The sequence below is a fragment of the Magnolia sinica genome, chromosome 14 (assembly GCF_029962835.1).
Source record: "Magnolia sinica isolate HGM2019 chromosome 14, MsV1, whole genome shotgun sequence".
Classification (NCBI taxonomy): Eukaryota; Viridiplantae; Streptophyta; class Magnoliopsida; order Magnoliales; family Magnoliaceae; genus Magnolia; species Magnolia sinica.
This window is the reverse complement of record NC_080586.1, coordinates 213,897-227,696: the sequence shown is the minus strand read 5'-3', so window position 1 is coordinate 227,696 and position 13,800 is coordinate 213,897. Positions and strand designations below refer to the sequence as shown.

The window sequence follows — 13,800 nt, the reverse complement described above, 5'->3', positions numbered from 1 at the left end:
TGATCCTGCTAAATTTTGGTCTCATTTCCTAAAATAATTCATAAACGGATGGACGGAGTGGATTCCTGAAAAACATCACGGTCCAGTGCAGGAACTTCAGGCATTCGCAGGAAATCAGCGTCCGGTACTGGCGCCGTCACTACCGAATCCGAGTCCGATTAGGCGTCGCTGACGTGTGAAGAGAATCCGAGGTGGAGCAAAAAAAACGCGAACAAAGTGCGAGAGAAGCGCGTGGGGGAACGTGCGGGCTGGTGCCTAATGCATGCTTGCCACGTAAGCCACGTATTATAAAAGAAACGCAGAGGGCGAAGTTAGAGGGGGAATTCCATTGCGTGGAGGAAAGAGAGAGATAGAGGAGGAATCTCTTACCATAGCAATCGATCCGCGAGTGCGAGAGAGAGAAGAGGCGGCCGCTTGTCTCTCTATCTCTCTGTCTCTGGTAGATAGAGAGATTTAGAGAGGATTATAAAGCGGAAGAAATTCATATCTGTCTCCTTCTCTTGCCTTGCCTTGCCTTGCCTTTTATTATTATTATTATTATTATAAAACAGAAAAAGAAAATCCCATTCATCTTCATCTCGTTTGATCGGAGGGGAAACAAGATCTCTCTAAATAAGCAATGGCTTCTTCTCTGGCTCTAGGATGCGGGAAGGTGTTTCTAAATGCAGACAAAGAGGCCCCTCGTTTCTCCCGATTGCAGCTTCACAACCGTCGGTATATGATGCGATCAACTTGCTTCAACGAAAACGAAAATCTTCAAGGAAGAGGAGGAAACATGACAAGTCGTCTTTCCATTTATGCACCAGATTCCTGCAAATTAAGGGAAAAGAAGATGAGCTTTCACGAGGATCCCAATCCCGTTTCCCTTGATAAGCTCGACGAATGGATGAGGGAATCTGTTACAGAGGTTCGTTTAAACCTGAATTATCTTTTTCTTCTTTTTTTTTCATCTTCATATCCCAGCAACAAATTTAAGTGCGTTCCTTTTTTTCTTTTTTCTTTTTTTTTTGAGAATGCTTATATTAAAATGAAAGAGAATTCATGGATTCCCCCCTTTTTATCCTTTTCTTTTCCACAAACAGATAGTGAGGAATATAGGAGAAGCCCCTTTTCTCGTGCACGTCTACTCCAACAAGGGAGATGGCTCTTCCTCCACAACGACAAGATTGGAGAGACAGTTGGCAATGTCGGAGAAGTGGCCTTACATTACAAGGAGGTGGAAGGAAAGGAGCTGCCCCACACCAGATGGGGTTATTTTAGTAGAGGAACTCAAGGATGATGAAGATGGAGGTGTGATGAATTGTAGTGTTGGCAGTCAGTGTTCTAGAGCATGGGGCATAGTCATCCAAGGAAGAGGGCTTGATTGTGCTGCTTGCTATATCTTGAAGACGAGCAGAATTTGCTCATCTGTGGGCTTCTGCACCCATTTCTGCCTGGTGAGGGCTAAGTGCTTTGGTGAAACAACTGAATTGCAGCTCAGAGATTGTTGGTTGAAGAAGCAGTGAATTGCCATTGATTGGTTCAAGATCCCCATCATGAACTCAAAATTCCCCTTGCTGTAGACTGTTGTGTTTTATTTTCTTAATCTCTTTTTTCATTTTGGAATTTGAAGAATTCTTCGGAAGGGGATTTTAAATACTCCTTTGCTGGGATGAACCTCTATTAGAGGAACGCATGTACATACTGATCTTTAATCCTATTAAAAAGAAATAAGAAGAAGAAACCCTGAAACTGGGGCTTGTTTTACACCATTGGGTGGTTGTATTGAGTTTACTGCTTATTCCCATTTCACTTTTTATGGTTATTATCTCCCTGCATTATGCTTTACTTATGGTTATTGTCCCACTGCATTTATGCTTTACTTCTTTTCTTTTTTCATCTCGACCAAGAAAAGGGGGAAAAAAAATCAAGTGGAATAAAACATTCTATACCCTTGTATTGTATGATAGAATTTAAAAGGAACAACTGAGATAATGGGTGATTAAAAACAGAAGAAGGCAAAAAGGCAAAAGAAACAGTAAGGAGAGAGGGAGGGAGGCTTGATGAAAGCAGGCTTAGACATCATTCAATCTGAAGAAATGTGGGGAATTTGGATCCCTTTTTTTCTATTATGGTCTTCCCAAGTGCATTCGCCACTTTCCTCTGATTCCTTCACTTTGATCTCTCTAGGTGGCCAATCATCAGGTGGGGCCCAATGTGTTTACTTGGTCACTCTGTATGAGCTCATGGCCAGTTCCTTATTCTTTTGCCCATCTGCCATTTGTGCATTGCTTGACTCTACACCAAGAACTAGTTGGGGACATAAGATAACATGAGAGTTGAGGAGAAAGCTCTGTGTTACACTTTATAGTAAAGATAACACTTGCAAGCAGTGGGACTCATATTAGGTAAACACTCCTTTGTACATAGACTTATACCTTACATATATGGCTTGGATTGTGCCACGTGCCATTTGTCCAATGTCACTGCGTCTCCTATGCTACCACAATAATGCATTGTCAATGAGGTTCATGATAGTTGTATGTACTTTGGGCTCTGTCCTCCAACTTAAAAGCCTCAAAGTACCACTCCATTTGCCACAAGAAATTCTTGCATTCCTTGATTTCTTGTCCCATTGAAGTAATTACGGTTAGGCATCCTAATCGGTGACCTCCCTTGGAGTGGTCCATCATTGGCTATGAGCTTCTCCATGATGATGACCCTGGCACACCACCACCATCATCTAAGCCTTATTCCAATTAATTGGGGTTGCCTACGTGAATCCTATTCCGCCATCCCACTCTATTAAGGGCCATAACTTCAGTTTTTTTTTTTTTTTTTTGACGCACACACCTTCACAACCACACACCACAATGGGTACTCGAACCCATGACCTTAGTGTTGAAACTCTTGTGAGTCTACCACTTAGCCATGAGTCGGGACCCGGGTCGTAACTTCAGTTGGACAATATGTCATCAAGTCTTTTCGTAATACCTCCACCCATATCCTTATGGGCCTTCCTCTTGCCCTTTTAGAGCTTTCAATTTGCACCGACTCACTGCTTCAAACTGGCTTAGTTTTTTGCCTCCGTTACACATGGCCAAACGATCTAAATCTACTTTCCCTTATTACCAATTGGTGCTACTCCTAAGTTCCCTCAAATGCATTCATTTCTATTTCTATCCTTGTCTTTCCACTCATCCATCTCAACGTCCTCATTTCAGCTAGACTCAACATGTTGTTCCTTAGCTGCCCAACATTCTACCCCATGAAGGATGATTGGTCCCCTAGCACACACCTCACTTTCAATGCTTTCAAAGACATGCGGCCTTAAGTTTCAATCGCTTACATTGATTTGCTGATAAGAGATTCTTAGCGTGCACTTGGTAGCAGCCTCTCTTTCAAAATAGAAGCCATTCTACACTCTAGAATAGCTTCTATAAGAGAAGCTGCCAGAACTTTTTCAAAATTAGTTCTGCAACTATCTTGTATCTTGGGGATCCTTCAAATCGGTGATTTCACCAAGGCATAGGCTATACTTGGGAAAAGTTGAAAGCTCTATGATACTATGCATTCTTGGCTGAAGGAAGTACAATATAGGAGGAGGGAACACTAATTCATGATGGCCCGTCTTCAACTTCCCAAAACAAATGAACTACTTTATAGATCTAAAGTTCATTCACTTGAAACTCGGCGGAGTCAACTCTACTCAGTGAGATTTCAAGCTGAGACACTGGGAAACTCAATACTAACATTGACTCAGAATCAACTCGTACAAACTTATTGAGTCAACTCAACACGACACACCATGACTTGAGCCGACTCACTCGCCTTTGGATAGGGTTTTATTAAAAAGGTAAACAAGGGAATAGTGAGGTTCAAACCCCAAACCTTTAAAGAAGGGAAGCAGTGCTCTTAACTAAGAAGTTGTATGCTATGCTGTTGTTTTGTATTCTTTTCTATATTGCTTATACTAAATGTAACTATTTTAAATATTTATGTTTCCTAATGTTTTTGTTTATAGTTATCAAACATTGAGTTGAGTCAGTTGAGTATTTGAGTCAACCGGCCCCGGCTGAACACTAAATCAAGATGTTTTGGGGGGTTTTTTGAACTATGCACTACTTGTTCCAATGGCTTGTGTGGTTCTATGATAAATGTTCCTTAGTCCAAAAATCTGGCCAATTTATTTCTTAGGTTGGATGCACCTCAGTGAAGATATGGATGGTCGATCATAGGTCCACGTTCAGTGTCATGTGGTGTGCACTCAATGAGTGGAGAAGCCTCATCCCAAGGATTCACAGATTCATAAGTAATACTACCCTGCAAACATTCCACTCCCTGCTCATGTTTAGTGCTTGAGGGTGTTAGCATTTCCAGGAGAAAACTTAACTGCCATCTCAAACAACAGTGGGTGGTGATTCTTCCAACATGCATGTGGCATACAGTCACTTCAATGCAGGCCATCCAGTGGACTGTCGTAGGGATTTCAGGCCAATGAACCTGATAGGCAGCCCGTATAAGATTATCTAAGATTTTTGGAATCAAGGCTTCATTGTGTTATAGAGCCTATTATTACCCAAGGGGTGTTACTAAGGGGAGGCACATTTTCAATGAAGGGCTTCACACATTAGCATATTGACTTAGGATATATGTAAGGGAAGCCAAGTGTAATCTGCAAAGTGGATGTGGGAAAGTTATATGACTATTTTAATTAGGAATTTCTCAAGTACATGACAAGGAGAATGGGCTTTAGGGTTGAGTGGAGATTGGAGAAGATAAATTCCCTGCCACTCAGTGCTCTAAAATAAACACAATGATCAATCTACTATTCAGAAAAAATTACAGGGATGGAGAGAACTCATAAAAAAAACTCTAGCTCTCTCCCCTTTGAGGCTCTCAAAACACCCAAAAACAACAAAAAATCGTAACTATAACCTAACCCTAACATAACTTACTCTAAAAGACACTCTTTCAAGAGGGAATTGTATAAATAAATAAAAAAAAAAAACCCTCTAAGGGTCCATGTTAGTCATATGGGCTCATAAAAGTGAATAAACCCATAGTGATTTTGGCGTCACAATTTTAACAATCTCCACCTTGATAGCAAAATCACTTCACTACCTTGCCAATCTTCTTATAAACATCACCATCATCGCTTTGTGCATACCCTATCTCTATTCCTTTCTTGCCATGCCCAGAGAAGTTGAGCAAAACTTGAACTTCTCTGGAGGAACGACCTTCGTAAGCATGTCCACTGTATTCTCACCAGTGTGAATCTTTTCAAGAGTAACATCTCCTTCTTTTAATATCTACCGGATAAAGTGATAAAGTGATGACGAACATTAATGTACTTAGTCCGGAAGTGATATACCGAGCTCTTCGCCAAATTAATTGCCCTCTCACTATCACAATGCACATACATGATTTCATGTTGAAACCCCAACTCATTCATCATCCCTTTCAACCAAACAACTTCCTTAAATGCCTCTGTTACTGCCATGTATTTAACTTCGATAGTGGAAAGTGTAACCACATACCAAAGCTTATACATCCAACCGACAGCTCCACCTGCTAGCATAAACAAGTAACTGAAAGTAGACCTTCTATTGTCCGCATCTCCTGCATAATCCGAATCAACAATGCCTACGAGTCTCTCCTCTGAATCTTCAAAATAGAAGACGTAGTCCATCTTACCTCATACGTACTGAAGTAACCATTTCACCACTTCCCAATGTTGCTTGTCTGGGTGGAATTTGACATGTGTATGCTCACAACACCAACTGCATGTGAAATATCCGATCTCGTATAGACCATGGCATACATAAGACCACCAACTGCGCTCGAATAGGGCACACAAGACATACCATTTTTTTCATCTGATGTAGGACATAGTTCTGAAGAAAGTCGAAAGTAAGCAGCGTGGGGAGTACTAACTGGTTTTGCCTTTTCTAGTCCGAATTTGACTAGAACATTCTCAAGATACTCCTCATGCGTAATCACAACCATCTGGGCCTTCACTGGATTCAACTGAATTAGCTTCCTTCGGCAAATCACCTGACTTTCCTTTTAGGCTTTGAAAAACTGACAGTCCTTTTTTAAATGTCTCATCCTCTGACAATTCCTATACTTCAACTTTCCTTTACCTCTCGACTTGGACTTAGATCGCGGTTTCCCTTTCTCTCACTTAGACAATCTTCCCCGAGCAAACAATGCATCCATGAAGTTATCTTCATTGCTGCTTTCATGTCGCAATTACTTCGACTGGAAGGATACAATAACGGTCTCGATATCCAAAGTATCCTTACTATAGAAAAGAGTATCAACTAGATAGTGGAACAACTTGGGGAGAGATGTCAACAAAATTTGGGCATTGTCTTCCTTCTCGATCTTCACCTCTACTATCGTCAACTTGCAAACCAATTTATTGAATGTGTTAATATGGTCAGATAGATCCGATCCTTCTGCCATTTTTAGAGTATAAAACTACCTATTTGGAAATAGACGATTGGTGAGAGATTTCGTCATGTAAATACTCTCTAAATTCGCCCATAAACGTACAGCAGTTGTCTCATCTATGACATTGTAAAGAATTTCATCGGCCAAGCGCAATTGAATTGTATTAGTTGCCCTTTGATCCAATTCATTCCAATCTTCTTCCTTCACAGATTCCGGACGATGCTCTCTTTCCTAAGGAGTGCAACCCTTGCTGAACTAGGAGACTTTGATCTTCAATCTCCATAGTTCAAAGTTGTTTTTACTCGTGAATTTCTCTGTCTCGAACTTCACACTCGATCCCCTCGACGCCATATCTCAAATCCAAACTAACAAACCGACCTGTCTCTGATACCACTTGTTGGAGAACTGGCCTTGCAGAAGCACCTTAATCTAGATTGAAACAAACAAGAGAAAATGAAAAATCCAAACAACTATACATAGAGAACACTGTTTTTACGTGGAAAACCCTTGTGGGAAAAAACCATGGCACAAAGCAACGATCAATCTACTATTCAGAGAAGATTACAAGGATGGAGAAAACCTACAAAAAAAAAAAACCCGAGCTCTCTCCCCTTGGAGGCTCTCAAAACTCCCAAAAACAACCAAAATTCGTAACTCTCCTAACCTTAACATAACTTACTCTAAAACCCACCCTTTCAAGAGAGAAATGTCAAAAATACCCCTCCCAGGGTCCACTAACACTTGGGCCTTGTTAGCATGTGAAACATGGGTCATATGGGCTCATAAAAGTAAATAAGCCCATAGTGATTTTGGCGTCACAATTTTAGCATCCCACACAAATGGGGCACACCTTTGACTCTTAGGTGTTGGGGCATGGAAAATGTGAAAAACCTGTTCGTGCAAGGAATCTCCCTTGAGATCGGAAATGATTTTCTCATCCATTTTTGGAAGGATCAGTGGTGTGATGGTAGACCTTTATGTGCAATCATTGAATCACTTGTAGATTGGCTCTAAGGATTCCAAGATATCAATTCCTAACCTTGGATGACAGTTAAGTGATGTGGTCATCAATCCTCAAGAGGAATCTCAAGGACGAAGTAAACTTCTTCATACTATTGGAGCTTTTGGAAGGTGTGGTTAATTAAATTGGACAGGATAGGAGTTATGAAGTGGACTTCTTTCATATTACTAGAGCTTTTGGAAGGTGCGGATCTTAATTAAATAGAGAAGGATAAGAGAGTTTGGAAGTGGGATGCCTCAGGAACCGTTTCTATTAGCTCCTTCTATGCAAACCAAATGGGAGTTGGAGTAGCCCTGATGACGTTTTCTGGAATTCCAAAGGTCCCCTGGGAGTTCTTGGATTCAAGTGGGTGATGGGCTGTGACATCGTGTGGCAATTGACCTCATTAGATAGCAGAGCACTAGTTAATGCTTGCTTTATCTGCATCAAGAATACAGAATGTCTGAATCATCTATTTGTTTAGAGGCATGTATGAAATTCTATTCATTTTCTGTTTGTCACTGAGGTGTGGTGGTGGCATCTTAACCAATTTGGGACAGCATTTGATGTTCAACATGATTGCTAATCTCGAGGCATGGATGTTTGGTTTTTGTGAGTGCAAGGGGAAGCTTCTTTGACAATTATGCTTCCTAGTAGTGATTTGGACCTTGGAAGGAAAGAAACAATGGCTTCTTCAAGAATGGGAAGGAAGACCCTAGTAAGGTGATCGATTGTGTGTGGGCAGAGTTATCGTATGAGGTCCGCAAAGGAATTCACAGGCTATGAGGGAGTTTTTCTTCAAGTAGTACTGGTTGGGACTTTATTGTAAGGTTGGTGCATTAGCTTGCCCTGCCCCGTAGAGGCCGTAAAATTTTCCTTTTGCGGGTCTTATCCTGTTAAAATCCATTTATCAGTAGATAAAAAAGAATGCAAGTTCTTAACATTTTTTTAAAAAACTTTTATTGCTGACTCTATTGTAATATTCCACGAGGTGTCCCAATGAGGAGGCAACATGATGAGCATTTTAGAGAGGAGGATGTCGAGATGGATGTACAGTAAGACTAGGATGGATAGAATTAAGAATGTGGGCATCTGAAGCAACCTACGAGCAGCCAAATATAATATGATGAATGTTGTTTCTGTTTTCACCTATAAAGAGCAGCCAAATAAGAGATAATAAGATGGTGATATGTTCATCCATTTGCTATGGAAGTCGGGGATGACCTTGCAGGGGTAGGAACTTTGGTTAGTTTTTAAGGGCCTGGAAAGAGGATAACGGAAAAGGCCTTAAAAAGGGTTTGGAAGGCATACGAAGGTCTGTCCACTTGACGAGGATAGAACCTTAGATAGGAATGATAGACAAACAAGATTCATGAAGCCAACTCCTAATAGACAGGACAAGGCTATAGTGAAGGCATTGGTTTTTGTACATTTTTTGAAGATAATAAATTTGAACAAAACAATGCAAGGACAATAAAAACCGGCGTTATGATGTTCGTATCAAAATGTACTATGATAAAATCATGCTTTTGAAAAGATATTTTGAACGTTGGTCATAACATATCCCATTTCCTTTTCTTTGAATTTTACAATTAGACAGGCAGTGGTACTTTAACATGTTCTACTGGTGTCGTCAATCATTTTGAAGGGTATGAATGCAAGTAGCACCTAACTTCCTACATGAATGCAGGGCAGATGTGTACAAGATACTGCCATTCATTCCACAGGCCACCATATATGGGCCATGGTTCACAGACTAGATTGATTGGATGATCCTAGCCACTTGATCAGAGCAGGCCAAAAAAAAGGGCAGTGGGGATTTTTTTGGTCAAATCGACTAGTCCTACAGTCCTGGTGTTACCAGGTCCGATGTGTTGGGACCTACCTGACGATTGTGTGAGGAGCTTGTACATGTTTGCCACGTGTCCCATTGGGAATGTTATTCAGTAACATGTGCAATAATTTGTGTTCAATTAAGATTCCTTGTAACAGGCAGGGTCTGGGTTGCAATATACACCTTAGCACATGCCGTGTCACCATTCACAAAAACCAAGTACAGGATGTGTGAAATGGCGCCTGGAATTCTCTACCATACAGTTTTTAACGGTTTCTAGAACGCACTATGCCAACAACTAGATTACAATATCAAAGGAGTGGAGAAAACATGGCTATTCCACTCCTTACTTTCATCAGATAACTGAAAGGAGAAGATGGTCCCAATGCAGTTAGGTTACATGGTCTCTGGAGAGAAGCTTATATCATCAGAGCATGCAAATTTAGGTGCTTGATAATTAACAACAAGACTTTTACTTTTGGCATGTCTTAATCATTGTGAAGGTATTCTAGCATGTCGGGATGGATATATGAACATAGTGATGGGGCAAACTGAAGAATATATCAATGGTCAACTGAACAATAAATATGGCAATGCTTTCATCTGAGGAATAATGGTAACATGTGTCCATTTTTCCTACTAAACATGATTTTTGCTTTTGATTGATGGAAGGCCAGGATGTCATTTTTCTCTGTTGATGCAGTTCTCTCTCTCAGTACATCAAACAGGACACTTGCAGAAGGGGCTTAGAGAAAATAGAGGCGTTTCTTCAAGTGAGCTGAAGACTTGTTGCAGAAACCACTTGGCAGGTAGCTTTGATTTGCAAATGAATCAACATTTTATGAACTTTGCAGATTATCCTTGCAACCATTTGGACCAAAAACTTCATTAATTAGACAGATCAAAGCAACTGTTTTCTTGTAGATGTCATACAGTAAACTGACAACATCAAGGTTGAAACTTGAATGGAGGGAAAGACATCATTCACCATACTACTGCATGTGAATGGTACATCAGATAGAAGTATCTTGGTTCTTGGAGCAAATTTTCTTGTTCTCATTTGCTTGTTTTGATTAAATCCTAGTAGTAGCGTATTTAAAGCTCAGCACACTAGTGTATTGCATTTTCTTTATTGATGCAACCACAAAGACCCTGGACGGGCTCTTGGATGCCTTGTTGCATCAGAAGCACCAATCTCAAAACAGTTGGGTACGGGTTCTATACCAGTGTATGCACATGATTCATGATTAGCTTACTCCGGATAAGCATTAAACTCTCACATGCAAAACTTTAGTAGACTTCTCCTGGGGGAAATGAAATCCATGGAAACTTAAGGCCCCGGTTGATAGACACCTAAAAATGAGTTCATCTCATTTTGGTTAACAGTAATTTTGTATGAGAGATCTTGATCTCTAATACATAATGAGTCGATATTAACAGTAATTATGTATCAGAAATTGCGATCTCCAATATCACAATTACTGTTAACTAAAAAGAGATGTAATCACTATTCACTTCTAGGCGTTCACCAAATAGGGCCTAACACTTTTCTTCTTCTTCTTCTTCTTCTTCCCTTTTTTTTTTAAAAAAAATTTCGGGAATTCCAAACTAGTGTTAGGCTGCAACTGCAGTGGAATAACACTGATAACCCCTGCCCATCACGCTAGGTACTTGGATAAGGGTAAGGATAAGGCATACCCCTTCCTAGATACTTGAAATCCAAACCTACCAGTAGGATTTTCAGCTCTAGAATTAAGTAATTAGAATTTATGGTGAATCACACCAATTGAGCCACAAATTCAACTTCTAGTGTTGTCGAGGAAGTATTTATACATAATTATACTTGAGAGAGTACTCATTCTTACTTGTATCCATGTTGTGAATTTTGATTTTGAGGATCTGCAATCCAGATCCTTGCCTTAACTTATGTCCGTACCATTACTTGGGGAAGACGGGAATAGTATGTTCCAAATCTCCTGTAAATGCTGTATCCATACAACTGGCCTGCATGTGTCATTCACAACACATTGTATCCAAAATATATTTCATGGTGGACATTACTGTCCTTGCTTTGCACCTGGCTGGTTGGGCATTCATGTTGCTGCGGGGCTTTTGTTGCTTTATTTGATTAGGTTGGAGTCGATCACCATCTTTGTCATCAATGTAACCTACTATATGCAACATCTTCAGCCTGCTCTTGAATGCATCTTTCTTTCTGGTTCTGCGTTGTAGCATTCCTCTGCATGCTTGCGCAATTCAGATGCTTGCATGCATGTATTGTTGGGGGGCATTCCAAGCTATGAACTGTGTGAGCCAATGGTTGACCTGTCTGTGCACTGTTGGTGTTTGAATGCCATGTGGCACAATGCAGGATTGTAACCTCTTGAAATGTTGTATTTATGTGAAGTTTCAAGGAATGGGCCAAGCTAGATGAATATCAATGGCATTTATAGTGTTGATGATGAGAAAAGAGAGAATAGAATGCAAGAGGAATGAGACGATTAGGCAAAGCTTCATATAATGATGTATGAGTAAACTTTCATGTTCCATTATAAGATTCAAGCTCAAGAAGCATGGAAGGGTGTTATATGCCTCATCCACTTGCCTACTTACTGGCTGTGTTCCTGGCGTCCTTAAAACCTTGTGAATGTATATTGCATCATCCATTGGTAAGCCTTTCTACCTACTGGAAAAAGGACAGGTGAGATACTGCATTATAGGCAAGTTTGCTGGAATGGTGCCAAGATGACATGGCAATATTGGGTTAGAACATGGGCTCCACATGATCATGGAGAGAGTTATATTCTTCTTCATCAGTGCCATTTGAATTTTAGCTTACAAGACATGGACCTATAAGGTAGCAATGACCAAGGGAGGAAACTTCCATTGACGGTGATTGATCACAGACCTATTGCTGGTAAGTAGGTTGTTCAGTGTGGGACATGATTGATATTTCAATACGCCCATCGAGACTCCCAACAGTGACGCACAGATTCCAGCATGTGTAATATAATGCTATTTGGGCTGTGTATCTTAGACTTTTTACTTGATGAACAATGATGGGTGGCAGACAGATCATTACAGTTATCCTTGCATGTCAGGCAAGAGGTGGTTTCCAACCTCTTTATGCCATGATCTATTCCTATCACTAGTCTTTGGTTCCCCAAGGGCATGTAGTTTGCAAAATCTGTTTGCTTATCTTCATGGTTCACAGTTTGTGAAATTCCCATTACAGGAAATTGTCTAAATACGTCAGCTGGACTTGAAAATGTATAGACGGATTATGTAATGGTCCACCAAGAGTTTGTAGAATCTGTTCAGTTCTAGTTTTTACAAGTGCGCCTGTGGTTCGTTGATCCAAACTGCTGATATAGTGGACTCACCTTCGAAGGCCTATGGCCAAAAAACTAGTTTGGAAAATCCATGCTACAGGTTATTGAACTGTTTTTTTTCCATTTAACATGTGCCATTGATGTGTTTTCTCTCATATGCATCTGTTTGTTGGGCTACATACTTGAGGGCTAGGATGTTTTCATCTAGGAGTTTTGGCGCATGATCCATCCACAGCAGGGCCCGTCATATCAAATTTTAGATCAATGAACCATGGCCTCTGCTTATACAGGATGAGAACCTGATGGATACTGTATAAACATTCTACCATTGCAGAGAGAAATACCACTCCAAAATACCATTCTAGATACAAAGGAATAGAAGTATACAAGAATACAGGGTCCAGTGTGCCCAAGTACCAGTTAGTCCATAGCCTGTGATTGGCATACTTTCATGATGAATCTAGAATATCTGATTCGTGGAAGAGCTTGGATGGGCCATACCAAAACTTGCACTCACAGGAATTTAATACTACCTCATCAATCAACTATTTTTGTATGGCAAGGGAAGGTTTAGAACAGTTGCATGAGGGATCAGAAGCAACTGAGTGCTGCAATTTAATAATTTGTTTGGTTTAAACTAGGGCCTCATTAGCAAGTGCTGAAGATCTTGTAAATTGTAACCAATGGTTACATACTCGAATCCATTAATATGGAACATTTTCTTTTTCAAGTGGAATCCTCTGCTATATGAAAGAATAAAGGGTAATTTCAATGTTACCTCCCAATTGAGTGGGATAAGGACTTGACAATGATGATCGTTACTTCCGTTGGGCCTGGATCAAATTGGCGCTGCCAGTTGATCAAATCCCTGCTAACTCAGCCTATATTAGTAGATCAACCAAAGACTTCGGTGAGCAAGTCCCACGCAACTCTGGTTTATACAGTATGAAAGGGTCAAACATTTCGACTTCATGTTTATTTATTTATTATTATGATTTTTATTTTTTTACCAATTTTAACCTCTAAACCTTAGATCTAAGTTATTGAAGTCCCTAGAGATTTAGGAGATTTCAACATATAAATTCGAATTGTTCTGAATAAACTCCTAAAACAAAGGTAGATACGCCTTTTCTTCCTTTTTTTTATTAGAAAAAACATAAACTCAATTTCCATAATATTAAAGCTGTTTTTAAGGG

General features: G+C 40.1%; 1 protein-coding gene and 1 long non-coding RNA gene across 2 annotated transcripts; both read left to right on the top strand.

Annotated features, from left to right (window-relative positions):
* The first annotated feature begins 319 nt into the window (after positions 1–319).
* LOC131225451 (uncharacterized) lies at positions 320–1,746 on the top strand. The gene is made up of 2 exons (XM_058220982.1): positions 320–907; positions 1,083–1,746. Exons 1-2 carry the CDS (start codon positions 620–622, stop codon positions 1,503–1,505), a joined length of 711 nt encoding a protein of 236 aa, XP_058076965.1. The 5' UTR covers positions 320–619; the 3' UTR covers positions 1,506–1,746.
* Positions 1,747–8,740: 6,994 nt separating this feature from the next.
* On the top strand, positions 8,741–10,565 carry LOC131225452 (uncharacterized). The gene is made up of 2 exons (XR_009161357.1): positions 8,741–10,081; positions 10,197–10,565. It is a non-coding gene; the product is annotated as an uncharacterized LOC131225452 (long non-coding RNA).
* The last annotated feature ends 3,235 nt before the right edge of the window (positions 10,566–13,800 follow it).